The sequence below is a fragment of the Centropristis striata genome, chromosome 15 (genome assembly GCF_030273125.1).
Source record: "Centropristis striata isolate RG_2023a ecotype Rhode Island chromosome 15, C.striata_1.0, whole genome shotgun sequence".
NCBI lineage: Eukaryota > Metazoa > Chordata > Actinopteri > Perciformes > Serranidae > Centropristis > Centropristis striata.
In genome coordinates this window covers 29317496-29343318 of record NC_081531.1, presented here as the reverse complement: position 1 = coordinate 29343318, position 25823 = coordinate 29317496, and the positions used below count along the sequence as shown (strand labels likewise).

Genomic DNA, 25823 nt, shown 5'->3' with positions numbered 1-25823 from the left:
CTGCAAAATGTGATAGATAAGAGATTCTCCCCCTCTCATTGGCTGGCGCGCCGTGATTGGCAGCTTGTCGGCCCGCCTCGTCGCCTCTCTGTACATGGATCGGTCTGCTTAGAGAGCCCGAGCATCAGAGTGGAGTGGAAACAGGAAGAGGAGGAGAGGGGGAAGAAAGAAGAGAGAGAGAGAGAGAGAGAGAGAGAGAGAGAGAGAGAGAGAGAGAGAGAGAGAGAGAGAGTGGATCGGGTGAGACAAGGTGGCGAGGAGTGAAAGGAAGGGAGGAAAAGGGGAGCAGAGGGGCGTGTGGACCAAAGAGAACGAGGACAAAAAAGAGGTAAAGAGTGACTCCACGGGAGCAGCTTTATGCGATAGCCTATTTGCTTACGGTTGAATGTAAATACACTATTTACTACATCCACCAGTGTGGAAACAGTGTGTATGTGCACTTCTCTTCTCTTCTATGTGTGTGTGTGTTCATTTTTGTGTTTTCTCAGTGTGTCATTGTTCTGAACAATCTGTCTTGGCAGAGCATACTGCAGTGTGTGTCTGCAGACTGTGCTGCACATTCATGCATGAAGCTCACACACACACGCACACACATACATGCACACACAGTGCTCACGTGCAGACAGAGACAGAGTGCAGGAGCAGAAATGTGAAATGACGAATGTAATGAAAAGAAACTGTTGCGGTTACACTTGTGTTGTGGTTACATTTGTGCTCTGAGGAACCTTTAACTGTTGAATATCAACCTGTGCGTGTGTGTGTGTGTGGGGGGGGGGGGGGGGGGGGGTGTTACAGTAGTAAGAAGCTACAGTGTTACCAAGTGTGGTGAATAATTGTCATTTAGAGTCATGTCTAAACTGTGTCAGATAAGTAGTTGAGCTCTTCTCAAAGTTCAGTTCAGTCTGTTAAACATCTCCCCCTGAAAGCTTTTGGCTTTGTTATGTTTTTAGAAAAATATGTGACTCAGAGAACCATTTTAGATAGTTTAAAATAGAATTAATCAAGTATGAAGGGTCACCGAGTGCATGCCTCCAGTTGACATGATTGCCGGCTTAGGCTACCACCTGGACGTGAGATTCTAGGTTACAAGTCCTCACACAAGCCAGCTGTCTGACGCGCGCACGCACACACACACACACACACACACACGTGGATCCAGTTCCTTCTTCAAACCTGTTAACCTGCTTTACTGTCTTTGTTCACAAAAAACTGTAGATTTTGCATTGTTTGCAAAAGACACCCCTCTTTCTTGTTCTTGACCTTGCCTTGGTACATTCCAGTACCCCTCAGAGGGGCTGTGCTTTATGGAGCATACACCAGGAGAAGCTGCTAATATAGAGAGGGAGAAGGGGATAGAGCCGAGGGAAGCGGGGCTGCAGCGGTGTTATTTTTAGAAATGTGATTGATATTCGGCTCATACTGTACGTTCAGTCTCTGTGATCGTGACGCTATTTCAGGCCTGAATCCAATAAAATCACATGTGTGTGCGTTCAGGGAGTGTTGTCTATCCAGGCTGTACATTGTCGCTTCTTGCTTCTGCTCCATCTGTTCAATCCATGTCTCTGCTCCTCGTGTTAGCTAGCCTACAGTAAGAGCCACCAGAGACTGGCCTGATCTACTGCAGCCCATCCTTCCTTTTATGGTATAGGATCAGTATCCTTACTAGTAAGTCTCAGCAAGAGATGCACATCTGCAGTGGTTCACTGCAGCTAGCAAGCAGCTCCAGACGGTGTGAAGCTTGCAAGAATGTGATGCGGTTTGTCTTAACGAGGGCATAATTGGAGAACTGAATCACAACAATGAATATTTTTCATTCAGCTGACAGAGCGGCTGTGTAATTGTTGCAGACATCTGAGAGGAATGAGCAGAGAAAAGAGGAGGTGGAAGTATACATTAAATCCTATGGGCTTTCTCCCCCATTGCCCCCCTCTCTCGCTCTCTCCATGTCAAAATCACACACACACGCAAACCCTCTTTGCTCGAGGCCTTGCTCCCAGCTCTGGACTAAATGATATCATCGGTTGCCAGGGATACAGGGACACAGCGTGCAGAGAAGAGGGAGGGTGAGGCATAGGCAGAGCCATACACATAGCCTGAAAGAGAAAGGAAGACATTGGGATATTGGGTATCAAGAAAGAAAAGGAGCCTTGTTGAAACAAATAGTGAAGATAGCAAAGGGCAGGGCCATGAAGAGGAAGGAGAGGGGAGAAGGAAGCCTACTAGCCTGTCAGAGGTTACTGGCTCATCCTTCCTCTCTCTTCTTCCTCACATCTCATTTCATTCGCTTCCTTTGTCTAGTGAGGGTCAGGTTTGCAACAGTGCAAATGTGTGTGAAAGCATGTGTTGTAGGAAATGAGAGGAGAGAACAGAAAGGAAGAGAATGGCAGCAGTACTTGAGAGATGGAGGAAAGATACTGCCCTTGATTTGAGACAATAAAACCTTGTACATCTGTGCACCAACTGACTATGGTATTTCCTCACTCCTTCTACTATGTGTGTCTGTGTGTTTGCCAGCTTGCGGAGGATGAACATGTCTATTTAAAGGTATCTGAGACTGCACGGGTCTGCTGTCTTGCTATTCCTGACTGACAGCATCATCGGAGTCTGTCTCCCCCTTTTCTCTCAGTGCTCATTGTAAGGTAAGACACATACATGTCTCCAATTTACACTTAGCCGATGGGAACAGTGAGGGGAAATTGCAAAAGGTTAGACATCCAAATAAGGGTTCAAGCACAGACATGAAAGGATGCATGGCTATACCTATGTGGTGACAGAGAAATGACCAGGGTTTCCTTGGTGACAAGAAGGAGGGAGGAAGCAGACTTAGGGGTGCAATCAGTGGGTTTAAAGGGACAGTTCACCCAAGGGTCAACTGCAGTGCCATTTATCATTCTAGATTGTTTTGGTGTGACTTGCTGAGTGCTGGAGATAATCCACAGACATTGTGAGCAGGAGGAACTATTTTCTTTCTATCACACTACACCCACGCACAAAAGTGTGTATCTACGTATGGGCGAGAGGCCAGATGTAAACATTCCTGGTGTCTGCCTTGGTTCAGCTATAACGTAAGCTAGCTCTCAGGTGAGCTAGCAGTTAGAGATGACACGATACCACTTTTTCAGGTCCAATACTGATACGGCAACTTTATGTATCTGCCGATACCGATGCCAATCCAACACTGTCTTTTTCCCTTAAACAGCTAAGTTGTTCAAAAAATTTGAATCTTCAGAATCCACTTTGCTAAACCTGGCTATCTAAAAAAATCATGCTCAAACTGTGAAACAACTTCTCCCCGAAAGGAAGAAATACATTGCCCACAACAATACTTCAATATAACTGTTCACATGACACATGCCGCTCAGCTCTCTCTACACCAGGTCACCCAAAGCATAGTTAAGGCTTATAGGTTGGATCAGATTTTACTTTTTTTTCCTTCCGATATCTGATCCAGTGATTTTGGCCAATATTGGTCAGATACAGATACTGAATATCGGATTGGCGCATCCCTCCTAGCAGTATCGAACTATTCCTTCTTCGGTAGAAAGAAAATAGTTCCTACATGAAACAGGCACACAACGTCTGTAGAATATCTGGAGTAACTGGGTCATGCTTTTTGGAAAGAAACATTGCTGTTGAGTTTTTAATGTTTTTTTGCCAAGTGCCATCTAGTTCCATTTTGAAACCCTCTAAAGCAATCTAGGTTGATAAATAATATATGAAATAGCACTACAGGTAACAAGAAAAATATGTATTTTGATTTTGGGGTGAACCGTCACCAGTATTTCACTATACAAGTCAGGAACAGAATAGTAGCATTGTGACATTTAACACAACCCTGTTTGCATTGCACATTCTTCTCTTAAACTTATCTCACTGTGAAGCAGAGCAGAGCAAAAGCAACTTAACCCCTTTTGCACATGACATCATTTGGTCTCTGAGCTGAATTCCAGATGTCTCGAATTAACCCTGCACAGATGGGTTTAATATTGGAAGCACAGAGCCATTGTTGTGTAGAGTCAAATTTAAGCTGCCGCTGACTGACGGCTCCGGCTACAACGCTGTACCAACATTGTGTCCCAGTGTGCAACAGGGAGGGTCTACAACAGATGGTTTATCTGCTGTCTGTGTAATGTTGCTCAAATACCAGCCGGCTCAAAAAAAAAGGACAATTGCAACACTTGTGTCTAAAAATGTTCTAACACCACACAAACAGTGAAACAGTTCTGTTGGCATAAATTAAGCACACAGTTACAGTGATGTGACATGAAGAAAAAGTTGCCGTTCTGGCGCACAAATAGGCATGTCTAAGAATAAAGTCATCTCAACAAGCAAAGCTTTAAAGTGATTGATGAAGAGTTTTTTTTCACCATTAGCAAAGAAATGCAGATTTTAGTGGAACAGGAGGTGATGTAGGGATTAGTGAATATAACAAGACATGCTGTCTATTCTACAGTTTTAGGTGCAGATTTAATTGACCGTATGTTTGTAGTGTAACATCCTATTCACAAAAACGCCTTTTGTGTCCGCTTTCTCCTCTAAAAATAAATCTAAATGCACTCTAAAAAGCCTAAAGCTACAGCAGGAAGAACTGTCTGGCTTCAGTTGCTCTAGCAACTGGTAGGAAAGAGACTCTTGAAGAGGCTGCTCACTTTGCTCATTCAGCACTCACAGAAAGGTTGTTACACATGTGCAACAGTCTTACCACAAATAAACCTGTATGGAACAAACTTGTTAAGTGTACCACAAGGGAAGTGGTAAAATGTTGCACAGCAGGTCTTCATAGTATTTATAAATAGCTGCGGGAAATGAATGCATATAGAGATGCAACGTATCATTGGTACAGCAAAGCTATCTTCAGCATAGCTAAGTTGATCTTTACAAGGTCAACTCATTATACTGAGTGTTTGGCAGCAGCAATTGAGACAGTAAAACATATTTTACTGTCCACGGCCAAATAAACAAATGTATTCAACAAGTCTGTTTTAATCAAAGGAAAGAAAGACAATAAATATGGAAACGTGTGGAAAAGGCAGAGGAGGTTAGGATCTGAAATTGTGATTAAAAAATAACCAGAACAGCTTGAAATTCTGCAGAGAGACAACCAGCTAAGCTCATGACCCGGTACAGTGGTTCAATTCTCAGCTTGCAGCTATATGAATACAGATGCAAACTGAACTAGCAGCTGATGAACTGTTGGACTGGATGGAAGATGAGTGCTTTGATTTGACACACATTCGGACCCATCAGAGAAACACAAACCCAGGGCTTTTACTGTCAGCTGAGAAAAACACAACAGCAGCCCACCCTGTTATTTTTTCCCCTCGCTTTTATTTGTTCTTAAAGCAAGGTTGCCATGGCCTTTTTTTCTTGGTGCCATGTTTTTTTTTTCTATCATTGGATGGCCACTGGCTGTGTGGCTGCTGGGTAGCAGTGATTAGAGACAGGCTGAATGCACACTGCAGCTCTGGCTGACTGATGATATGACCGCCTAAAAGATACAGTGCAGCAGGAAATACAGCAGGAGGAAATAAAATGGACTGGAGATACACAAAATGACATCATGGTCTTGATGTAAACCATAGACCCACAAGGGTAAGCAAGAACAACAGCAGTTGTTGTATAGACATTCATGTTTCTCTCTGTTTTTGCTCTCAGGTGTGAAGGCCTCCCAAACACAGACCAAGACTGGTAACTTTGTTTCTCTCTCTGTACTTTGAGTGTGAGTGTGTATTGCTGTTTGCATGAAAACGTACTCTGTAGGCAAATTGTATTGCGGTAGTACTTCCTACATAAAACCAGTTAGGGGGAGGTATAGATCAGTGGTTCCCAACCACAAAGCTCAACAGTTACTGTTGATGTTACTGATAGACTGATGAAGATGCAGAAATCCACGTTTTGCACCGTCAATTTCATCAAACCCCCAGTTTGAGTCTCTCCATGTAGTTTTTTTGTTCGTGTTCACCTTCTGCTGTAATTAGATTTTACTGTACACCTGTTCAACTGCTTGTTAACACAAATATCTAATAAGTCAATCACATGGCTGCAACTCAATGCATTTCGGCATGTAGACATGATGAAGACAAGCTGCTGAAGTTCAAAGCGAGCATCAGAATGGAGTAGAACGGTGATTTAAGTGACTTTGAATAGGCATGTTTGTTGGTCTGAGTATTTCACAAACTGCTGATCTACAACCATCTCTAGGGTTTACAGAGAATGGTCCAAAAAAGTGAAAATATCCAGTGAGCTGCAGTTCTCTGGGCCAAAATGCCTTGTTGATGTCAGAGGTCAGAGGAGAATGATCACACTGGTTGGAGATGATAGAAAGGCAACAGTAACTGAAATAACAACTCGTTACAACCAAGGTCTGCAGAAGACCTCAAAGCAGATGCGCTACAGCAGCAGCCCACACTGCTTCTTTATTAGGTATACCTTACTAGCTAATAAAGTGGGCGGTGAGTGCACATGATGGTTTTTTTACATTATAAATTAGTGAGCAGGGCAGTCTTCTAAATAAGCATCAAAGAACTAAACGTCAGTGCAAAGTGAAGTGCAGGGCAATCTCAATGCATAGGTTCTGTTTGTTTGAAATTGGCGTTATGCACTAAATCTGATATGTCTTTTAGGCTGCATGTATCACCCAGCAGAGCTGTACTCTGGCCGTAACACATGGGACTCCTACCCAGCTGGAGGACCTAACAGAGGACAATGGGCTCCTGTAAATGGTCGCCCCTGGAGCCATACAGAAAGGTCAGCAGCACCATAACAACACTCACACTCTTAGTGATTTTACGGTGTTACCTGGTAATACTAAAGGGTCCATTCACAGGTACAAATCATTTCACATTCACAGGATATAGTCCCTTATGCATTTGCTAGATTGTATAGTTTTCTTAACTGATTATTCCTTATGATCTCGAGTTGTGACCAACCCAGACTTCTGTCAAAGGAGGCACTGTTGGTGTTCAGAAAGCAGGCACAATAGAAATGCCTTTAACACCTAGAGTGATGAGAGAAAAAACTGTCCAGACTTCCTGAAAACAATTTGAGCTCAGTAGGAGAGGATTGTTGGACAACTTGAGGCTTGAACTTCCCCAACAAGGGTCAGTCCAGCAGGTGGGACTCCAGCCTTTGTTGTCTGGGGTGATTCAAGATAAGCACCACTTTGAGGGACTGACTGATTAACTGAAACTGTGATGAGCATATTCATGAACAGCTCTTACTCCAGCTGCAGCTGTGAGCGGGAGCCCATCTGCAGTTCAAACAACCAGGACTCTGGTGAATGAAACTATAACTTCTTCAGCTGCAGCTGAGAGAAGCCTCAATCTGACTATTCAGCTGCAGCATTCGAGGGTGGCTCTAATGAATATGATTGTGTCTGTAGCTGACTGGTTTTGGATTTGGCAATAGAAAAGGTGTGACATACTGACACAATAAACAATTCATTATATTTGAAAATGTCTATGCATGAAGGATTTCACTGAGCAACATATAGTACTGTGGCTTGGTAAGTTGTATCCAAATGTAAGTTTTTATTTAAAAAGAGAAGAAAATGAACACATATCAGTAATTGAGTTATCCAGTTGTCTGCAAATAATTGCATTCTGTTTTTATTACGCTTTCCCCACGGTCACAATTTTTTTGGAATTGTGATGTGATTCAACATACAGTACAAAGCAAACGCGTGGAGAGAAAACTGATGGTCGGTGAACCTGGTTCAAAACTGCATTATATATGCAATTTTTGTATGTTTTATTTTCATCACAGATGCCAAGGAGGGCGCAATCAATCACATCATCCACCATCAAGTCGTCTTTATAATAGGTGAGCACTTATTGTGCATAAACTGCAGTGTGATACTGTATTTTACAACGCTGTTACTTATAGCACAAGTAATCTTTCTCTCTGAATACTCTTGTTTCACTTGTACTTACCTCTTGAGCAGCAGAAACGTAACACACTTGATACCACCATGGATGTGAATATTCACTTAGTGTATAAAGTCCCATTTATGTGCCGTGGTGTCAGTTGGCAACTGCATCATGATACTTTTGGTCTTTTGCTCAGGGGGGAGAGAGCAGTCCACCATGTCCAGGATAAGGGTATCTCGAAGGGGCAAAGACAGCCTCTACGTCTCTGGGATGACAAAGAGCAGCCATTTGAGGCCCAGAACTGGCACCACAACTCCACACGCTCATTCCACAACAGAGCTGGCACCGACAGCGGTTATCTAACAGGACCAGGAGACCGCTACCCAAACTGGGACAGCAATGTCAGCAACTCTGTGGTAAGTCCTGCACATTACTTCCAACAGAGTTCATGGTGTTAACATTCTAGAATGTCTTCATTTGTCTTTTTGTTGATGTCCTTTGATGACTGTTAGCATGGGGGTCCTCGCCTGCATCGCAACAACAGAGACCTCCAGTCCCCACTGGATAGATGGGCCTCCTCAGACTGCCGCAGGAGCTTTCCAGACAGAATGATAAACAACAGACCAGGACCCTGGAAACGGCCTGCCCCCCACCAGCGGCGAGACCAACTGCACCAGCACAGTCCCCCTCCACAGCACCCTTTGTCCCCTAGGGAAGAGTGTCCAGACAAGAGGAGACGAGAATCTGGCCCCAATCAGGTAAAGTTTGTTGGCTTAGCACAGCAAACTTTGATTCTATTGTTTACTATGGTCTATTTATGGAGACACAACCTTTCATTTCTGTCCAATAGCACCACCCATTGGTAAAATATATGCTTCTCTGTTCAGTCATCTCATCCTGGATCAAGGCATCTACCTTTACTTGCCCATGCACCATCACCACCTCGCCACCACCGCTGCAGCCAAGACGACTGGAAGCCTCTAAATGACAGGGCGGGTCACTGCCACCACTCTGACCACAGGACCTCATCAACACAGCAACAGGTTTGCTTGTTCAATCAAAAAATGATTATAAAAAAAAGTGAAAAGGCTTCAGTTGTTCATTTGTATTTTTGGTTTTACAGGAAACCTCTAAATTGCGAGCTGGAGGACATGGCTTTAGTAACAGTCACCTAGCGGCTCTAAACCAGAGTTGTGGCAGCAGACCACCACATCATGGAAGCAGGGGGAAGGTCGACCGGAAAATCTTGTCTTCACCAGCAGACCACACCCGTGTGCCTTACAGCTACCACAACCATCATTACCACTACCAACGGCACACAGGCCACCCGAGAGCCGTACAGCACAACCCGCAGCTACACCCTCTTGAGGAAAAGGACTCACGGAGCCATCATCATAAACAAAGCACAGTGAGAAATATATATATTTACACATTTATTTATTTTTTATTTGAATAGAATCAATATACAAAACTAGGTACAATGTGTTATACTCTGTATGAAAAGGAATATTTATTGATTAATCAAGTTCATGGAGGTAGTGAATTAGACATGACGGCTGTCAGTACAAATTCAAAAGCTATTTTTGTGCCATTTCAGTAACTATAAATAATATAATTCATGTCAGTATAACAGTACACATATTTATGATTCGGTTACTCCAGGTTGAGATTTATCATAAACAAACAAGATCAAGTTAAAGTGATTAGACCTTTTTTTAATTAAGCCTCATAACAGTATATTTAGTAGTTAAAATGAGCCCTATCTTGAAAAAAATAATTATATATTTGGAATATATGTAAATAACAGTCACAGTGGCTCCATTCTGCATAACAAGTACTTGTACTTTTGATACTTTAAGTTCATTTTGAGGCTGATACTTTTGTACTTTTACTTTAACTCATATGACCAATAAAACAATATATGATGATATTCAAAAAGGAAAATATGATATTCAAAGTAAGAAAAAAAACAAATACATAGTGTTTTGTTCACTACTGGATGAAAACTGAGCAGGAAAATGTATCAACATTTTGTTGTCTTATACAGAACTGTGCAAAAGTTTTAGGCAGGTGTTAAAAATGCTTTAAAATAGGAATGCTTTCAAAAATAGAAATGTTAATAGTTTATTTTGATCAATTTACAAAATGCAGAGTGAGTGAACAGAATACAAATCTAAATCAACTAAATATTTGGTGTGACCGCCATTTTTTCACGACTGCCTAAGACTTTTGCACAGTACTGTATAATAATCACTTATAATGCAGCTTGGATTCTTTGAACACATGAAATTTTACCTGTGATGTGAGAGAAGAGCGTCTTATCCCTGAACAACAGTCTAAACTGGTGTAATCCTAATTCTGCAGGAACCTCAGCGCACTCATCAAAGGGGCAGTTCAAGGGATCGAGCCCTCTCCAAGTCTTCTGGTGCAGACTCTCCTCCCTATTCATCCCTCCTCTGCAGCCCTAAAGATGGAGGTTCTACTGCCAGCAGTCCACGAGCCCCTTCCAGTCCCTCTTTATACACAGCAGCCAGTGGCAGAAAAGATCCATTAATTATTCATCAGTGTAGCCCTGGCCTCAGTGGACAGCAGAAACTCCAGGGAAGCCCTAATCACACCCTGAGACCTAGCCTGACATCTACCACATCTCTTTCATCTCACACTGGCGCGAAATCCAGGTTTTCAGATGTCAAATATAGAAAGAGCTTGCAGCCTCTGTGCTCACGACAGTCCCCTCACAGCAGGTCGAGAGCGAACAAGCCTGAGAAGGAGTTGGACGAATACAAAAAATCTGAGAAGCTGGTGAAAAAGGAGAGGAAAGGTGAGGTTGATAAGACAAACAGAAAGGGCGAAGAGAGAAAGAGACGGAAGAAAAAAGAGGAAAAGAGGTTGGCTGAGAGAAAAAAGAAGAGGGACAAAGCTGCAAAGAGGGAAAGAAAGCTACGTTTGAAAACTAAAATGGCAGAAATGGAAATGTTTACTTCCATCTCTACTTCCAACTCTTCAGGAGAGGCCAAAATGAGTAAGGTGGAGACTACAACTCCATCGCCAGAGAATCAAGGCCAGTTACCTCCCAAACACAAGCACAGGGAGAGGAGTGAACGGACAGAGAGGACGCACAGGCCATCCACAAATACTCCTCATCCTAGCTTCACTTTACAGCTTTCCTCAAAATCTGAAAATCACAAAATACCCAAGAAGAACAGCGGTCCTCCAATCCGCCCTATCAGGAAACAACTAATACAGTCTCTTCCCAGAAACACCAGCTCCAACCAGACCAGCAGGAGGCCCACCATCCTGTCATCCTCATCAGAAGACCAACCAAAAGCAAAGCCCGATGACACTCTCCCCTCGCTTTTATTTAAAGCCTTAGCTCCTCTCACTACAGCATGTTCTGTTAGCTTAGAGCAGCCCATCCATGGCAAAGACAGTGGGCAGGGAGGGGTCCTCAACGCTCCAGACCTACAGCCTGTGGGGAATTTGAGGGAACTGGGAGACAACCTTGCCAATACTCCTCCGGTCCTCAGCTGGCAGGGCTCTCCGGTTTCAACTCTGGGAGAGGACGAAGAGGAGCTGGAGAAGGGAGTGATGAGCAGACCCGTCCTCCAGCCCAGCCCCACAGAGTGCTTCTCTCCTCCTCCTGTCGACAGTGAGAGCACCGATGATATAAATAAGGAGACTCGTGAAGGTACACCGGCTGATCACTCCAACGATGACATGTCTGAAGCAGCTTGTGTAACAGAACAAGTTGCTGAGGAAGAAAAGGAAGAAGATGTGGACAGCAGCGTGGAAACTTCTGGCTCTCTTCTCCGTGAGCTTCGCGACCATAAAACAGGTTTGGATGACGTCTTCAAGAGCCTAGCCAACTTTCTAGGCAGCCAGAGGGTCACGTGTCGAGGTGGGCCCTTCGGGGGGCCTCCTGCCAGCACCACCAGAGGAGTGAAGTACATGTCTTCTCTCGAATTAGGGCCGGACATTCAAGAGCAACCGGATTTCTCCCCCAAATCAGACGATACAGCAGCCTCCAAACCTGGTAATCAGTCATCAACTCACACTACCTCAGACGACACACTTTTGGATTCCCACAGTCCGACACATCCGAGGGAGCCTGTCGCTAACGTCCTGCTGCACGAGAAGCAGGATGAGATTGAGAATGACATGAAAGAGAAACAAGAGGGTAAAGGTCTGGAGATCCTCACTGAAAGATCAGAGTCGTCTCTTTTGGATGGCTCGCTGAGTGCAAAGCTGAGACTGACCACGACACACGCAGCTTCTTTCACCAGCCTCATCACTGTCTCTGCCAAGGAAGAGAGAGGACACAGAGAAGACACAGAACGCATAGGTACAAACAGAAAGAGGAAACAGAAGACTGAGGATGGAGGGAGAGAAGGAGAGATCAAAATTAAGATAAAGACGGAAGAAAGCAGCATCATCTGTTCTAAAAACAAAGTAAATGAAATAAGGGATTTGGAAGAAAGGGATGTTTCCTCCTCACTGCTCGTCATCTCCAGGAAGTCACCCAAACCTCTCAAAGATAGTATGAAGGGCCAGATTCCTCAGGAAAATCAAACCCAACATGGCATCCTTAAAGAAAAAGTGGACACAGGGAACACCAAGAATAAAACAGAGAAGAAGGAAGCTGTCAATGAGTCGGAACATAAGACCTCCTCAGCAGCCACAAACACAAATACTGAGACCTCAAACTCAGCGTCACCTGTAACAATCAATACATCCAAATGTGTGTCCACACCAGCAAGTAAACCTCCCTGCTCATTAGCTCCAGTTGACCCACTGAAGCTGAAAGCATTGTCCATGGGCTTGTGTAAGGAGCTAAAGATCCTGTTGATTAAAGTGGAGAGTGCCGGAAGACAAACGTTCAACATATCAGAGGTGGAGGAACAAAGGATCCCACTTTCCAGGATCAGCATTAAAAACACAGGCGCTGAAGTGGTCAGAGCTTGCAAGTGAGTACTCTGACAAGGATCCTGCTCGTCTGATCATCTCATTAATTTATGCAGGTTTTACATCTAAACTCTTCCTCTTGATGTCTTTTATTTCTGTGTTCTTTTTCCAGGGGGACGAGAGTGAAGGGGAAATTCAAGGAGTCCTTCCTGCTTCCTGCCTTCTCTGTTAAGCCGAACATTTCCAGCGAGATCCCCATTCCTCGAGAAAAGCTGAACCCTCCTACACCGAGCATCTATGTGAGTCTACGCAGATTTACTAACCATGTGTTAGGACATGGTTTTAGGTGTGGCAGTGTTGGCCTGTGGTCTGTCTGCCTATTACTACAGAAGGCAGCTTCGCTAGTGGTTACGGCTACATGTGTCCCACTGAAAAAGTTTACAACATCCACTCAACGTCAGTTGTATCAATTTATTCCTCATGTGTCACAAGCAGGTAAATCCACAGAATCCTCTTGCTTGATATTACAAACTAAACAGGACAGGACGCAGCATGAAACACATCCAGTCTAGGCTCCAATGCTGTTTCTGTTCCGTAGTTTTTTTACAAAGCAAAATTCACAAAGGTGCGCTCTCTTAAAGTGACAGTCCGCAATTTTCAAACAATGAACAAAATTGCCTGTTCCAGTTATAAATAGTATTCTTAACATTCCTAAGTTACATTATCAAAATATGTACTCATTCTGATAGTTCACTCGATGCTGCTGTGGCTAAGTAGAGCGGTCGCCCACTGATCGGAAGGTCGGTGGTTCGATCCTTGGCTGTGGCAGGCTACATTTGAAGTAAGATACTGAACCCCATATTGTTCATCAGTATGTGAATGAATTTTCGGATGGTGGCACCATAACCTCTGCCACCAGTGAATGAGCACTGTCTGTAGTGTAAAGTGCTTTGAGTGGTCGCAAAGACTAGAAAATTGCTATATAAGGCTTTACCACTTGATAATATAACTTCAAGTTTTTTCACTCAAAAATGTACAAAGAATAGAATTAGAAGTATCTCAGTATCTGTTTTTAAAATTGAATTTTAATGTTTCGCTGAATTGCAAAGGCCTCTGTGATTCCTTAACTTTTCATTTACCGCCTAACTTTTATGACATTTCTGTCAGCTTTAACCGTACTGTAAAATATATCGTATATATATTTGTCTACAAATCTCTATCGCAATGTAGAAAAAACAGTGTCCCAATTGTGGCAATATTTACTTCACTTAGATGACACTTTCCATTGTGATCCTTGTGTGAGTAAAGCACAGAGGTGCTGTTTTTCCAACATGGAGTATGGAGTATACAAAAATAGTTATAATTCGATAAAATGATATAATTCATTTAAAGTAGTTATTTGTTGAAATGCCAGAAGACGTGCTAAATTGCAACATATCTCCCTGACAGCATGGAGAGTGGCCTTGTCACACGTTGTTTCGAGACATCTATGCATTACCAACCTATATTTTCATGTGTTTTTAAGACAAATTCATTTATTCCAGCTTTATATTCAAATATTAATAACCATTCTGTTTGTTCTGCAGTTGGAGAGCAAGAGGGACGCTTTCTCTCCAGTTCTGCTTCAGTTCTGCACTGATCCCAAAAATGCGGTTACTGTCATCAGAGGCCTTGCTGGCTCCCTCCGCCTTAGTAAGTGTATACACCACGCTCATCTCAGCTCATTTACCCCACTCTAGTTACTCTATTTAGCTAAGCTCAAATTCCATTCAACTTAAATGAGTTTTTGGTGACTGGTAACACATTGCAATTAATTAGGGCCTTTTGTTTTTGTGAACATGCAAGGAGCAGGGAAAGAGAGAGAAAAAGGGCAGTATGCACTGATTATTCTGTTATGAATGTAGAATACCATAAAACTGGGGTTTATTTTAGATGTAGAAGACATTTACCACCAGACATTTGAGGAATTGTGAGTATAGGCGCTCTGACCCAGGACTTTCTGCACCTTGTATGGATGCTGCATCTTTCACAATGATTGTGAGAACAATATGCAAACCCAGCATATTCTCACAGTCACGATTGTGTTCTTATGATCCGTATTTGAATGCAGACCGTGTATGCTCAACCATGACCTGATGGTTCTGCCACCGGTAGGCTGTACGATAATGGAGGCATGTTAGTTTGAACTTTGCATCTTTCAGTGTGTGTTTTACAATCATCCAATTTAGATAAAGTAATCTTACTTCATTTAGAGACAATGAATAAATGTATTTAAATAGTGCAGTGTTGTAGTGTCAGACTGAGGCTGGTGCAGTTCAGGGCCAGGCTCAGTGTGTGTGTGTGTGTGTGTGTGTGTGTGTGTGTGTGTGTGTGTGTGTGTGTTTGTGTGTGTGTGTGTGCGTGTGTGCGTGTGTGTGTTTTTGTGAGAGCAAGAGACAATGAAAAAATACAGTTTAGAAATGTGTATTAATCTCATAATTATCTCTTTTCTCTGCTTTCCTTTCCCCATGTGAGACCTGGGTCTGTTCTCCACCAAGTCTCTGGTGGAGGCCAATGCGGAGCATGCGGTGGAAGTGAGGACTCAGGTTCAGCAGCCGGCTGATGAGAACTGGGATCCCTGTGGTTCTGTGCAGACATGGCCCTGCGAAAGCAGCCGCTCACACACCACCATTGCCAAATATGCTCAGTACCAGGCCTCCAGCTTCCAGGAGAGCTTGCAGGTAGACATTTTCCCGCACGGCAGACAAATGTACGTACACGTACAGTTTAGTGGATATGGATATAATTAAATTGACATACACCGGCCTGGCTCTGTGCTGACTTTTGTTTCCAAATGGAATCAAAAGCCTGAAATGCTTGTTTCACAGACATTTGGCCCATATTCAACTGTTGCGAGTCTCAGAAGCATCCCAGAAGCGATCTTCTGCTCCTCTGCTAAAAATAGATTCCAAGTCCATTTTTGATGGAGCTGCAGCAAGTTGCACAGAGCAGATTGACCTGGGCAATTTTCCAAATAAGCACCCTCTACAGACTTTCAATCGTACGTTAATATTTATAACAACTAAAACACAGCCACAAATCTATGATGCATGTCATTCATAACTGGAATTTTAAACTATTTACTTTGTCTGTAGGCTACAGCGCAACAAAGTACAAACTAGCAACAACAAACAGATAAAAAAAAGAAAAACATTTACCAATGTAGCCTACTTACTTATGATAGAAGCACTCATATCAACGAAAATGACCAAACCAACAAAATCTGCAGGTCAGCATATTTGGCAGACAAAACACTCCACTTTTGAATTGCTCCAGGTGTTGCATTTTACAAATTAGAGTTTTTATATCTTATAAACTTGGGCGGTGATACGTGAAAATGAACAAAGTGTGTTTTATTTCTATAACAAACAAACTCATGTAGATGTGTTGTAGGAGGAGAAGGAGAGCGAGAATGAAGAGGATGGAGAGCGGGCTAAGTCAGACACACCAGCCACAAAATCTGCTCTGAGATTGGCCAACAGTAAAGGCAGTCCTGCCTCTGCTAACATTAAAGCCAATTCTGCGACCGCCTTCAGCAAAGCCCAAGCTGGTCTTACCAACAGCATACCCAGGTTAGCACAAAACTGCTCAGTATGTACAAAGGATTCACTGTCTTAACGATACTCAACACACACTTTGTTCTTTTCCCCAGCCCAGAGCAGAAAGCAACTGGAAAGATCATTAAATTTGGGACCAATATTGATCTCTCTGACCCTAAAAGGTGAGACTATGTAGTTACTTTCCGAGTGCACTCACTCCTTGTTGTTTAATTACTGTCATATACTTTTATAAGGTGGAAGCCCCAGTTGCAGGAGCTGCTGAAGCTGCCAGCTTTCATGCGTGTGGAATCCAGCAACAACATGCTCAGTCACGTCGGTCACACCATCCTGGGCATGAACAGCGTCCAGCTCTACATGAAGGTGCCAGGCAGCCGCACGCCAGGTCAGTGTGTGTCTGACAACACAATTCGAGAAACACTAATGAATTCTGCTTGATTTTTCATGAAGGCAGGGAATATATTTATGTTTGTGCTTTTTGCCAGGTCATCAAGAGAACAACAATTTCTGCTCAGTCAACATCAATATCGGGCCCGGAGACTGTGAGTGGTTCGCTGTCCATGAGCACTACTGGGACGCTATTAACAAATTTTGTGAGAAGTGAGTGAAGACAATGTTTATTAGCACATGCAGTGATATCCTACAGCAGGGGTGTCAAACTCAAATACACAATGGGCCAAAATTTAAAACTTGAATAAAATCGCGGGCCAACATTGAACAAATAAACCTTTTAATATATACCAAACATGTTTTGCTTTAACATTAAATATGGAACCAGCAACGCTTATAAACATACAATATATAACTAAATAGTGCAGACATGCTAAATCAAATTTCAAATAAAAAACACATCAATGTCATTAATTTATTAAATAAAAATTTAATAAAAATCGTATGCCTCTTTTCTATTTGCATCCTTCTGATTTAAATATCAAAATAAACTTTTTCAACAGGTTAATAAATTCTGCCTTTCTTTTCGCCATTTTTGGGAAGGGGTAGCTCGGAGACAGCTCTAGCTTGAGGTTGCTATGACGACTGTCACAGAGGAGTGCGTTTCTGGGTCCTGTCCTTATTGACGCACCAAAACAACAGCAGGGCATTGTGGGATTTGTAGTATTAGCGGTTAATGCGCCGTATAATACCGGCGCGTCAGCTTACAATAATAATATAATAATTTGGTATTGCCTCGCGGGCCAAATAAAATTACACTGCGGGCCAAATTTGGCCCGCGGGCCAGAGTTTGACATCCCTGTCCTACAGTGTCTGTGCATGCTAAATTGCATTATTGCTTCCCTCAGGCATGGAGTGGACTACCTGACAGGGTCCTGGTGGCCAGTCCTTGAAGACCTCTACAGCTCCAACATTCCTGTGTACCGTTTCATTCAGAGGCCTGGAGACCTGGTTTGGATTAATGCAGGGACTGTGCATTGGGTCCAAGCAGTGGGTTGGTGCAACAACATCGCCTGGAATGTGGGACCACTCAACTGTAAGTTACAATGAGGACCACAAAATAGCGAAAAGCAGCAGACTGAATCTTGTTGTTCTTTGTGTCAAATTACAACTTCAATATGCTGCCCACTTTCACGCTCACCACTGTTTGTGTTTTTTTGCTCTCCCAGCATACCAATATCAACTGGCCCTGGAACGCTATGAGTGGAATGAGGTGAAGAAGGTTAAGTCAATCGTTCCCATGATCCACGTTTCCTGGAATGTGGCTCGCACCATCAAGATCACCGATCAGGATACCTACAAGATGATCAAGTAAGAAATGTTGTATCTGTGTGAGTGTGTCTCTGTTTACATATTTCACTACCCGCTCCTCTTTCTCCCTCAGACACTGCCTGATGCAGTCCATCAAGCACATCCAGATTCTGAGAGAGCAGCTGGTGGCTGCGGGGAAGAAGATCTGTTACCAGAGTCGTGTGAAGGACGAGCCAGCCTACTACTGCAACGAGTGTGACGTGAGTCCCTCTTCCTCTTGCTTTTCTGTCTGTTTATACAGAAAATGTGTGTACATTGAGATGCATAACAAGCTTATTAACTGCAGTACCAAAACTGTGTCTGTGCAGCTGGAGGTGTTCGACCTGCTCTTTGTGACCAGTGAGAACAGCAGTAAGAAGAGTTACGTGGTGCACTGTGAGGACTGTGCGCGAGCTAAAAGCCCATCTCTGGCGGGAGTAGTGGTGCTGGAACAGTATCGGGTAGAGGAGCTGATGAGAACCTACGACAGCTTCATGCTGGTCAGTGCCACTTTCTAATCTTGTACACTAACATTAATGCTAGAGTACTTCTGAAAAAGGTTCTGAGGCTAGACCAGGAACCATATTATTCTTCTACAGTGTAAAGTGCCGGGCTGCAAGAGCAATGAAATATGCATTACATATGAAGCAGAAACTAAAGAAAGCAAACAGTCTTTTTAAAGATCAGGGTTTTTTTGCATGGTTTAGTCCATTATCTAGAATTACAATACTCTTGGCCATTGTCCAAAGTAAACCATAAGTTTTTAGCTGCCATGAAACACCATAAAATAGTATGTTGACGATGGTAACAGTATAGTTTGTCCAAAAAAAAAAAAAAAAACACCATATAATAGTATGTCCAAAAATATATATTTTTTTAAATGCCATAGTATAGAATGTCAAAAACTTCTACACCACCACATAATGATACAGTGGTGTTTCAAAAAATATATATATATATTTATAATTTTGGTAGTATGTTGAAAAATGTAGAAAAAAGTATTGGTCATATTATATGTCCAAAAATGTATATTTGTTGAAAAAAACATGCAAACAACACATCTAAAGGCCTTCAGTGAAATTCAAACCTGGATCTCACTACAAGTCAACAGTGCTGATCACTACTCCACCACATTACTTTGTTTTGAAAAATGAAATAGTAGTAGTAAGTTGAAAATGTAGAGAAGAGAAATGATCATATTATATTATGTTGGTAAAAGGGCATTTGTTTACTCTGCACCTTATGCATGGAATATGCGCCAGAAAGAATGGAAATTAACTGAATTTGTATCTTTGAGCACTTTTAAATCCAAACTAAGAGTTATTGAGGCCAATTCCATAACATGCACTTGTTTCTAATGACGTGTTTAAGGTCTGTATGTTATGTAAATATGTAACTGTATTCTGTGTTTGCTGCCTCTTGGCCAGGGCTCCCTTGAAAAAGAGGTTCTTAATCTCAATGGGATATTCCCTGGTTAAATAAAGGTTAAATAAAAAAAAAAAATATGTACAAAAATACGTTAAAAAAACGCCATAGTATAGTACGTTGAAAAAAAGTTTTAAAAAATGGTCATAGAGCCTTTTTGCCCAAAAATGCCATGAAAAGCATAGAATGTTACGATGGTAACAGTATAGTTTTCAAAAAAATATATTTTAAAGAAACACACCATATTATAATTTGTCCAGTTTTTTGTTGTTGGAAGAACCCATGCTGCTATGGATAGAATGTGCAAACAACACATCTAAAGGCCTCGTGCATGTATTTGAACCTGAGATCACTTTCTTGAGTATTTAAAAAAAATCTCATATTAAAGCATGTCCAAAATGATACCGCAGGATAGTATGTCGAAACAAGTCAAAAATTGGTCATAGTGTTATATGTCCAAAAATGCCAAGAAAAGTGATGTAATAACAAACAACCTCCACAGCTTAGTTTGTGGAAATAATCCATGCTGACAAAAATCCTTATGCGGAAATTGAACCTGGATCTGACTTATAGCGAGTCAATTGTGCTGACTGCTACTCCACCACATAACTGTAAAATGCTGCTTTGAAAATGAAATAGTAGTAGTATGTTGAAAATGTAGAAAAAACAAATGCTCATAATATAGTATGTCCAAAAATGAATAAATAAAAACTCAATAGTATAGAATGTCGAAAAAAGTCAAACTTTGGTCATCGTGTTTTTGTTTGTTTTTTTCAAAAAATGACAAGAAACGCCATAAAATAGTGTGTGGAGTATTTGATTTCTAATGGCTTCCAAATCATACCTTCATGTGCAGGTAGACAAAAATAGGCGCGCACACACAGAAACACACTCGTATTTTCCAACTGGCCAGCTGAGCTCTGTCTCTCCTCTCTTTCTCCCCCCTCAGGCTCCATCACCCTTTTCAAAGTGAGGACTGCTCCCTGGTGTCTTTCAGCCATAAACCAAAACTCTAATGGCAGCACAACTGTTGTCTTCAAGGCAATCTATTCCTGTAAACACTCTCTGAATCAGCCAAACACGTTTACTCAGTATTGTTTACATCACACAATAAGGTATGGATACTCCAAGCCAATCCAACTATAGCTCACCGTCTTCCCCATACCAGCTGCTGATTGGACGTGTGTTTTGAAATAGAATGACTAGACTGGTACTACTCATGAAAAGCATTTCAGATATGTTCTCAAAAAAATTTGAGCACTGCTAGCACTGAAAATCAGGTTATATGTTCATCGGACACTGCTGTGATACAAAAGCGTCAAGTAGCCAGTTCTGTGTATAAATTCAGGTACTTTTATGCAAATTCAGTAGAACTTTTTTACACCAATCTAGTTATTCTATATGTCCATGAATTTGCTGTGATTCTGTTGTACCAGCAGGGGAAGCACTTCACAGGAGAAGTAGCTGATTGTCACATATGGCATCGTATTGGTTCCTGTTTTTGTTTGGTATTCAGGTAAACTCTGACACTTGTAATTCCTGTCTGTATACTCTCTGAGGTGCTATTCCAACCTAATTTATTCTAGTTAGAAACTTAAATGTTTTACCAGCCTAGAAGTACACCACATTGGCCTTGCAAACTGTATTTAGAGGAGAGGTAATTAGTGGATTAAACACACAAATTTATGTACGTATTAAAAAAAAAAAAAAATGAATGAAAAACTTTTCTCAGTTTCTCTAAAATACGGGTTAACTGGAGGACTAATATGGTTTCATTCTTAGTTGGAAATCTAGTACGTAGATGGAAAATTAGATTCTTGTTTTTTCACAAGTCCAGCTAAATAGTCGTCTGTGTGGTTTCTATGATACAACCACAAAACAGACATGGTGTCGTCTTTATTTTTGGAATGGGAAAACAATCCCAGTTTTATACCTCTTTTGTTGCAATGTTCCTGTTTTTAGATGACAGAAAAAATAAATAATTGTAAATTGTGAATGAATTTATGGAATACGCAGTGGTGTGCATAGACGGGGTACAGAGGGGGGAGGGAGTCACAGCTGACGATGGTGTCAATAAAGTGCCCATTACAGTCTGAAAAAAGTAATATGTCCAAAGAGACACACAATCATATTCTTATAATGCAAAAAGCCAATGAGGCCAAATAAATGAGCAGACTGAATGGCACCTTGTTGTTTTAATTTTGCCCCAAACATCCGTCCTAACGAGGCTCCATGCACTGCCAGGGGCTTAGATGACTGTATTTCTAGTTCCACATGTTGAAGAGCACATGAATGGAGACATGACAAGTGCAGCCCAATCATTGTGTTTTTCCCCGTACATTTAACAGTCCTTAACACATAACTAAATGACATAAAGTGTCTCATTTTGTTGAGGGTGCATAACCCTCGGCTTCATTTCATTTCATTATCACTTACTGCACTGGACACTGTATGTTAGGCCTGTTTCCTTTATTTTCATTTTTGAGGCCTATTTTATTTGAATAGAGGTTCATACAGAAGCCCTGGGAGGTGAGATAGAAAAAAAATCAAATAATACATTTTATAAGTCTGATTTCTAAGTCTGATCTGAATTGTTTTCTGTGTTTATGACTTAAGAACAGAAGAGAAAGGGTCTGATAATCTTTTTTTAATATGTCTTTAATCTGTGAAACAGTTGGAAAAAAAGGTTTTGCCAGATGATTTTGTTCTCATTGTTGCAGGATTATTTTTGTCAAGTGTTTGTTGTTTTAATACTCATTTCGGCCACAAGAAGCTTAAGTGTGCCTCTGCCTCATGTTCTAAATAGGACTAAAAGCATCCATGTTTTCTTCCAGGTGTTCCAGAAATCCAGAATTTAAAAAGAAAAACATGACAATAATGCTACATAACTTGCCAACACACAATATATTGTATGTACCTGTAGAGAGAAATTGAAACCTACCTGGGGTAAAAAAAAACGAACTGAATGCTTTTAGTCTAAATAAGAACATGGGGTAGTGGTACACTTCAGCCTCTTGTGGCCTAAATGAATATTACAACAACAAATAAAAATAATCGCCAGCTAAAACTTTTTTCTCACCTGTTTTTCGCAGATGAACAAAAGCAACCAGGCGAAAAATAGTAAACCTGTTTTTAATTCATGATCACGAGAGAGAAAACAATATTGAGAATGTATCCCCAGAATTATTTCCCTCTCAAGGCTTCTGCGGGTTCAGCATTGCTACTGTAAAATAATTCTAATAAAATCCCCACAAATAACAACTTGCATATTTTAGCCCTGCCCTCATTGGTCTGTGCACACCATTTACTGTACATAATGTATCTGTTTTCAGGTTCACTAGAAGACTTATGTAGTTTTGTTCTCAATCAAAAATCTAATTTGTATATGGTCAAATTTGTCCACCTCAGTCCTTTGTTTTTGTTGTTGCTGTATGATAATACACCCTAAAATATCATGTTTCACTCTAGTTTAAATTACTGCAATGGGAATTTCTTCCCACTTTTATACCTCTTTTTGTTGTCAGTTTCTGTTTTTTGGATTACAGAGAAAATTGTAAATTGTGACATTATTTATACTGTACATGGTTGTTTTGTTATATATTTATTGCATATCAAAAGTTACTTCACTTGATAAGGGGCTACAAGGTATTTTAAAAATGTAGTATGGTCATAATGAGTGGATAGGGGAAGTGCAATCAGGGGGGTGGTTCAATTTTCATGGTGCTAGACCCCTCCTTGCCTCAATGCCCCCTCATTAAACAACATAGTGTATATGAACGTAAGTCAGTGATACAACTCAACCGGTTGGTGCTTAGATCCATTTCAACACAGTTTGCTGGTTAACAGAAATGGAATGATGTCTTTGTACTGTAACTAACAGATAAATACGAGATCTTTTAAAATGTTTTTCCATTGTATGAAATTCATAATCTTGTGAGGCATTAGTGGTTTTATGATGAGCATTAGCAGTAGTTGTAATTCTTGACACTTTTGCAGAGACTTTTTGGGATGTGACTTTTACTGACGTCGAGGTTTCTTTTTTTGTGTGTCTTGTCCTCGTTATCGGTATTCTTTCAAGGATGTAATGATGCTCTTTTTTTCCTCTTGACCTCTTGACTTGTTTGATTTATGCTGCACTTATTGTTTTAAAAAAAAGAACTCACATAGAAGAAAACCTGAGCCAGACCTGTCTTAAATCCCTCTGTGATTTTTCTGTGACATATTGTATTGTTGTTCAAGAAAATAAAATGTTTTGATAAATTATTCAACACAGACTCTTCACTTTTGATTCTCTCTCTGTAGTCTCACCAGATGCTTTTTGGTGCGGAGATTTTGATTGATTCAGCTCAGGTATCAAGCCATTCTCTTCTTTTTTTTTTTTTTAATTGGAAATTAGCATTCATAAGCATCAGTACAATACATAACTTATTCCACAGCTGTTTTCCACATTCTTGTTTTTTAAAGGGTACATTAGAACAAAGAACCACAAAAGAAAAATAGCCATTCTCTCCTTATATGGCCTAAATGCAGTAGTGCAATGTAACTCAGTACATTTATTCAAGTAGTGCAATTCAACACTTCAGGTACTTTTACTTTACTTGAGTATTTCCCACTCTCTACTGCACTAGATTTTGGAAGACAAATATTTTACTCTTTACTTTACAATATTTATCTGACAGCTTTAGTTCATATTCTTGCTCTTTTTTGTCACGTAGTTCAAACAATCACATGTTGCAGCTGCACTTTAGTCACAGTCTGCAGCTGTTGGCCACTGGGTGGTTCCACTGGACCTCTTTGCTTGAGGCTAGCTTAACTTCAGAATTGATGTTGCTTCCAACATTTTCCTGATAAAATCTTGTCAAAGCTGCAGGCTGCTGCTGTTCCCTTTAGTTAAGACTTTTTTTTTAAATCCAGAAGTAACAGAAAATAATCAGAATAGTAAAAATAATATCAAACTAGTGATATCTCTATATTTTCCCCATTTTTCCCCATATTTTCCCCATTTATAGTAGGTTATATAATAAGGTTATAGTGGGGCTCGATGATATGACCAGCTTATATATTTTCAGTGGTACAAACCAGTTATAAACATCAATAACATAACACATGCAGACATTATTAAGTGCAGCAAATGCAATCAAACTGTCTTATTAGCTTTCCTATGTTCTAACCACAGATTTGTCTTTGTGGTTGCTATTTTTGTCCTTTGTTTCGAACTCCGTCTCAAAGGTTAGAGGACATAAGATTGCCAAAACCGCAGATGCGGGGACATCTCATCGTAAAACGTGGACACAGCAGCGGATATCCCGGTTCCAAGGACAGGAAGGCTGCTCTTCCTCTACCAGCCCCCTCAGACATTGACATACGCATATAAACAACACACTCTGTGGCATTGTTAATGACAAAACCACCCATTACCCAGACTCTTTTTTTTTTTTTCACTAATGCCATGGACTCTTTGATCATTTCTCCTTGCAGTAACTGTTAAAATTCTCTCTTCTCTCCAGAGAGCATATATCTACCCTTGTGAACAAATAAATAAACAAAGCGGCATGAAAAAATGAGACTTCATATCAAAATACTAATGTCACCCTTTGAACTGAGCCTCTCTGGTATCTTATCAGTCCCATGATAGCCTCTTTTCCCCACCAAATTAGTCAATGTTCTCCCCTCCCCCTCCCCCACACCAATCCTCATTTCCTTGTGTTTTCTGAAAGTGCAGCTCTGTTTTTCATCAAAAGGTCAAGGGCCAGTTCTCTGTCATGCCCACTTCTGAGACTAATCCTAAGCAACTCTTGCTTGCCCTTTACTTTCGTATATCAGAGCTCTATGCTTTGGGAGTAGTTGAGTAGCTCTGTCCTATTGTTCACGCCCTCTTTACTACAGAATGGCATGATGGAGTGCAGCATGGTCTAGATGGTATGTACAGTAAGTCAGTCTTAAAAAGACAGAAAGGATTTACTGGCAGTTTCTATTTTTATTGTACATGAACATCAATAAAAAAAACAGCTCATTTGTTTGAAATGTTGAAACCTGCCTTATCAGTATTTGACAGTGGTGTAGTAGAAAGTGCTCAGTAAGGGTGTAAGTGTTGTGGATTGGGCAGCATACCCTGACTTCTCTAATCTATCCAAATAAACACTCTTCCTCCCTCCCCCTTGGTCCAGGGGTTATCACACAAACCCTCCACTGCTCCCCTGCCCAGACACTAACAGCCGCCTTTAACACAGCCCAGCCTGCTCTCTGTGCATTCGCATTAGAGGCAACACAGGATACACACTCACACACACAC

At 41.3% G+C, this 25823-nt stretch overlaps 1 protein-coding gene across 1 annotated transcript; it reads left to right on the top strand.

The window, feature by feature from the left end:
- The first annotated feature begins 304 nt into the window (after positions 1 to 304).
- On the top strand, positions 305 to 23794 carry LOC131986354 (lysine-specific demethylase 6B-like). The gene is made up of 22 exons (XM_059351259.1): positions 305 to 328; positions 2515 to 2639; positions 5656 to 5688; positions 6624 to 6747; positions 7765 to 7821; positions 8065 to 8284; positions 8381 to 8626; positions 8756 to 8911; positions 8992 to 9276; positions 10233 to 12832; positions 12943 to 13069; positions 14357 to 14462; positions 15285 to 15490; positions 16203 to 16381; positions 16462 to 16530; positions 16603 to 16751; positions 16852 to 16966; positions 17665 to 17852; positions 17986 to 18127; positions 18201 to 18327; positions 18436 to 18606; positions 20481 to 23794. Exons 4-22 carry the CDS (start codon positions 6629 to 6631, stop codon positions 20502 to 20504), a joined length of 5286 nt encoding a protein of 1761 aa, XP_059207242.1. The 5' UTR covers positions 305 to 328; positions 2515 to 2639; positions 5656 to 5688; positions 6624 to 6628; the 3' UTR covers positions 20505 to 23794.
- The last annotated feature ends 2029 nt before the right edge of the window (positions 23795 to 25823 follow it).